Raw genomic sequence first — 2,500 nt, forward strand, 5'->3', positions numbered from 1 at the left:
TACGTCACCACCACTCGCCTGTCAATAATCAATACGTCACCAGTCACCTGTCAATAATCAATACGTCACCAGTCACCTGTCAATAATCAATACGTCACCACCACGCACCTGTCAATAATCAATACGTCACCAGTCACCTGTCAATAATCAATACGTCACCAGTCACCTGTCAGTAATCAATACGTCACCAGTCACCTGTCAATAATCAATACATCACCACCACTCGCCTGTCAATAATCAATACATCACCATCACGCACCTGTCAATAATCAATACGTCACCACCACTCACCTGTCAATAATCAATACGTCACCACCACTCACCTGTCAATAATCAATACATCACCACCAGTCACCCAGCAGTGATCAATCAGCAGTGTCTCAACTCTGATCCCAGGAGCCGGTCGACGGGATTTTTTAAAAATATTTTATTCATCAACTCTGAGCAAAACTGACTTTTTTTTTTCTTGAGAATTTTTTGTGATTTTTATGGCATTTTTTAAAGGTAATTTCATGGTGGTGTATGGTCATTTTCTTTTCTTATAATTAATTATGTAAATCTAAATTTTTTTTCTTACCTTTTTGAAGTTTTGTTTTTGCTCATTTTCTGTTTTATTTTCTATAGTTTTTAAAATTAATTTCTTCTTTATTTACTCCTCACTTTTCCCTGCCTCATTCTGTGACAGTTGGAGTGAATCAGGTCAAAGGGTGAACAGGTTATTAGTTTGTCTATAGGTTGTCTCTGTTATTGATCGCGTGCAGCTGACTGCTTATTGATCGGTTGTTGCTCGCAGGACGGTTGCAGCCACCAACATGAACGAGACGTCGTCGAGGTCGCACGCCGTCTTCACCATCGTCTTCACGCAGAAACGCCGCGACCAGATGACCGGCCTGGACACCGAGAAGGTGTGTGTGTGTGTGTGTGTGTGTGTTCTGTTTCTCAGGCTCCACACTGATCTGATTTAGTCTGGAGATTATGTTGTTAAATATTAGATGACATTATGTTCCACCTCGTTCAGTGAAAGGTTGTGGATCCGGAGGGGAAACGAATCAGAACCTGAATAAAAAGGGTTTTGTTGAAAAGTTTATAAAACATGAATCCCGGCGCTAACGAGAGTAAACCAGCGGTGAAACTCTCCGTCTCTTCTGTTCCCGTGTTTCCCCGTTTTCACGTGTTTGCTGTGGGCGCCACGTTGGAGACCGGCGCCGCGGCAACTGTGGCCGTCTGCTGCCAGCAAAAACCACTTTCACTGGCTTCCAGAAGTCACGGCACAAAAAGTGGAAGAGTGATTCCTCCACAGCTGACATCGTTAGACTGAGCTGAAGACGAAGACGGTTGTTTCAGATTCAGATTCAGATTCACTTTTATTGCATCTTAATCATATTACATATAAGAAAGAGCCAAAATCTTAGGTCTCGCCTCCCATCGACACCAACAATGAAAAACAACAATGAAAAATAAAAGCAATAAACACAGTAAAAACATTAGACAGTGTCTGTATCTGCGATGTCACGTGAAACACATGAATGTAAGAAAACAGAGAGTTTAGAAAAGCTGTGAGGATTTGGAGGAAATGTGCCGATGAGAGGACTGACAGCATCATCAGATACAGAGAGGACCTCGACCCGGTCCTCAATGCAGAGAAAACAAAGGAAGTAACTCCCAGGAGGGTCCAGCCCCTCCCCATCACGGGGGGCGGGGTGGACCTCTGTGCGTCTTTTTATTATTAATACCAACAATATCATTATTATTATTATTATCATTATTATTTTTATTTTTATTTCATCATCATTATTATTATTATTATTATTATTATCATTATTATTTTTATTTTTATTTCATCATCATCATTATTATTATTATTATTATTATTATCATCATCATCATCATTAGTATTTTTATTTTTATTTCATTATTATTATTATTATTATTATTTTCTTCATTATTATTATTGTTATCATTATTTCATTACCATCATCATTAGTATTTTTATTAATATTATATTTAGAATTATTATTATTATTCTTATTATTCTTCTTATTATTATTAGTATTGTTATCATTATTTCATTACCATCATCATTAGTATTTTTATTAATATTATATTTAGAATTATTATTATTATTTCATTATTATTATTATTATTATTATTATTATTAATAATATTATTAATATCAGTACTAGTATTGGTATTAACTGATGTTATTTTCCCATCCCAACCCAAGCTGAGAGGAAATCGCTCCAACGAGTCATAGAAACTGCAGAGAGAATCATCTTCTCTGATAAATATACAGAAGTTATTGCTGTTTATTAAAAGTGTTTGGATTTTAGGTTTCTACTGTTTTAGGATGTTTGGCCTCTTGTCTTTCTGGACTTTTCTCTCGTTAATGCTGACTAAGGAGCAAGGCTCAAAGGTTTTCTAGGCACTCATGCAAATGGAAAATACAGTACCTTGACCCTTGACCATTGACCCTTGAACCTTGTTTGAAGTGTTGACCTGT

At 36.7% G+C, this 2,500-nt stretch overlaps 1 protein-coding gene across 2 annotated transcripts in view; it reads left to right on the forward strand.

The window, feature by feature from the left end:
- The window catches only part of LOC115376626 (kinesin-like protein KIF1C), a 38,742-nt gene that overhangs the window by 13,616 nt on the left and 22,626 nt on the right, over window positions 1–2,500 (forward strand). For both annotated transcript variants that reach the window (XM_030076338.1, XM_030076339.1), the window contains exon 9: window positions 794–905. In XM_030076338.1, coding sequence (XP_029932198.1) covers window positions 794–905 — 112 coding nt within the window. The remainder of the gene's footprint in view (window positions 1–793; window positions 906–2,500) is intronic.

Source organism: Myripristis murdjan, chromosome 18 (assembly GCF_902150065.1).
Source record: "Myripristis murdjan chromosome 18, fMyrMur1.1, whole genome shotgun sequence".
Lineage (NCBI taxonomy): Eukaryota > Metazoa > Chordata > Actinopteri > Holocentriformes > Holocentridae > Myripristis > Myripristis murdjan.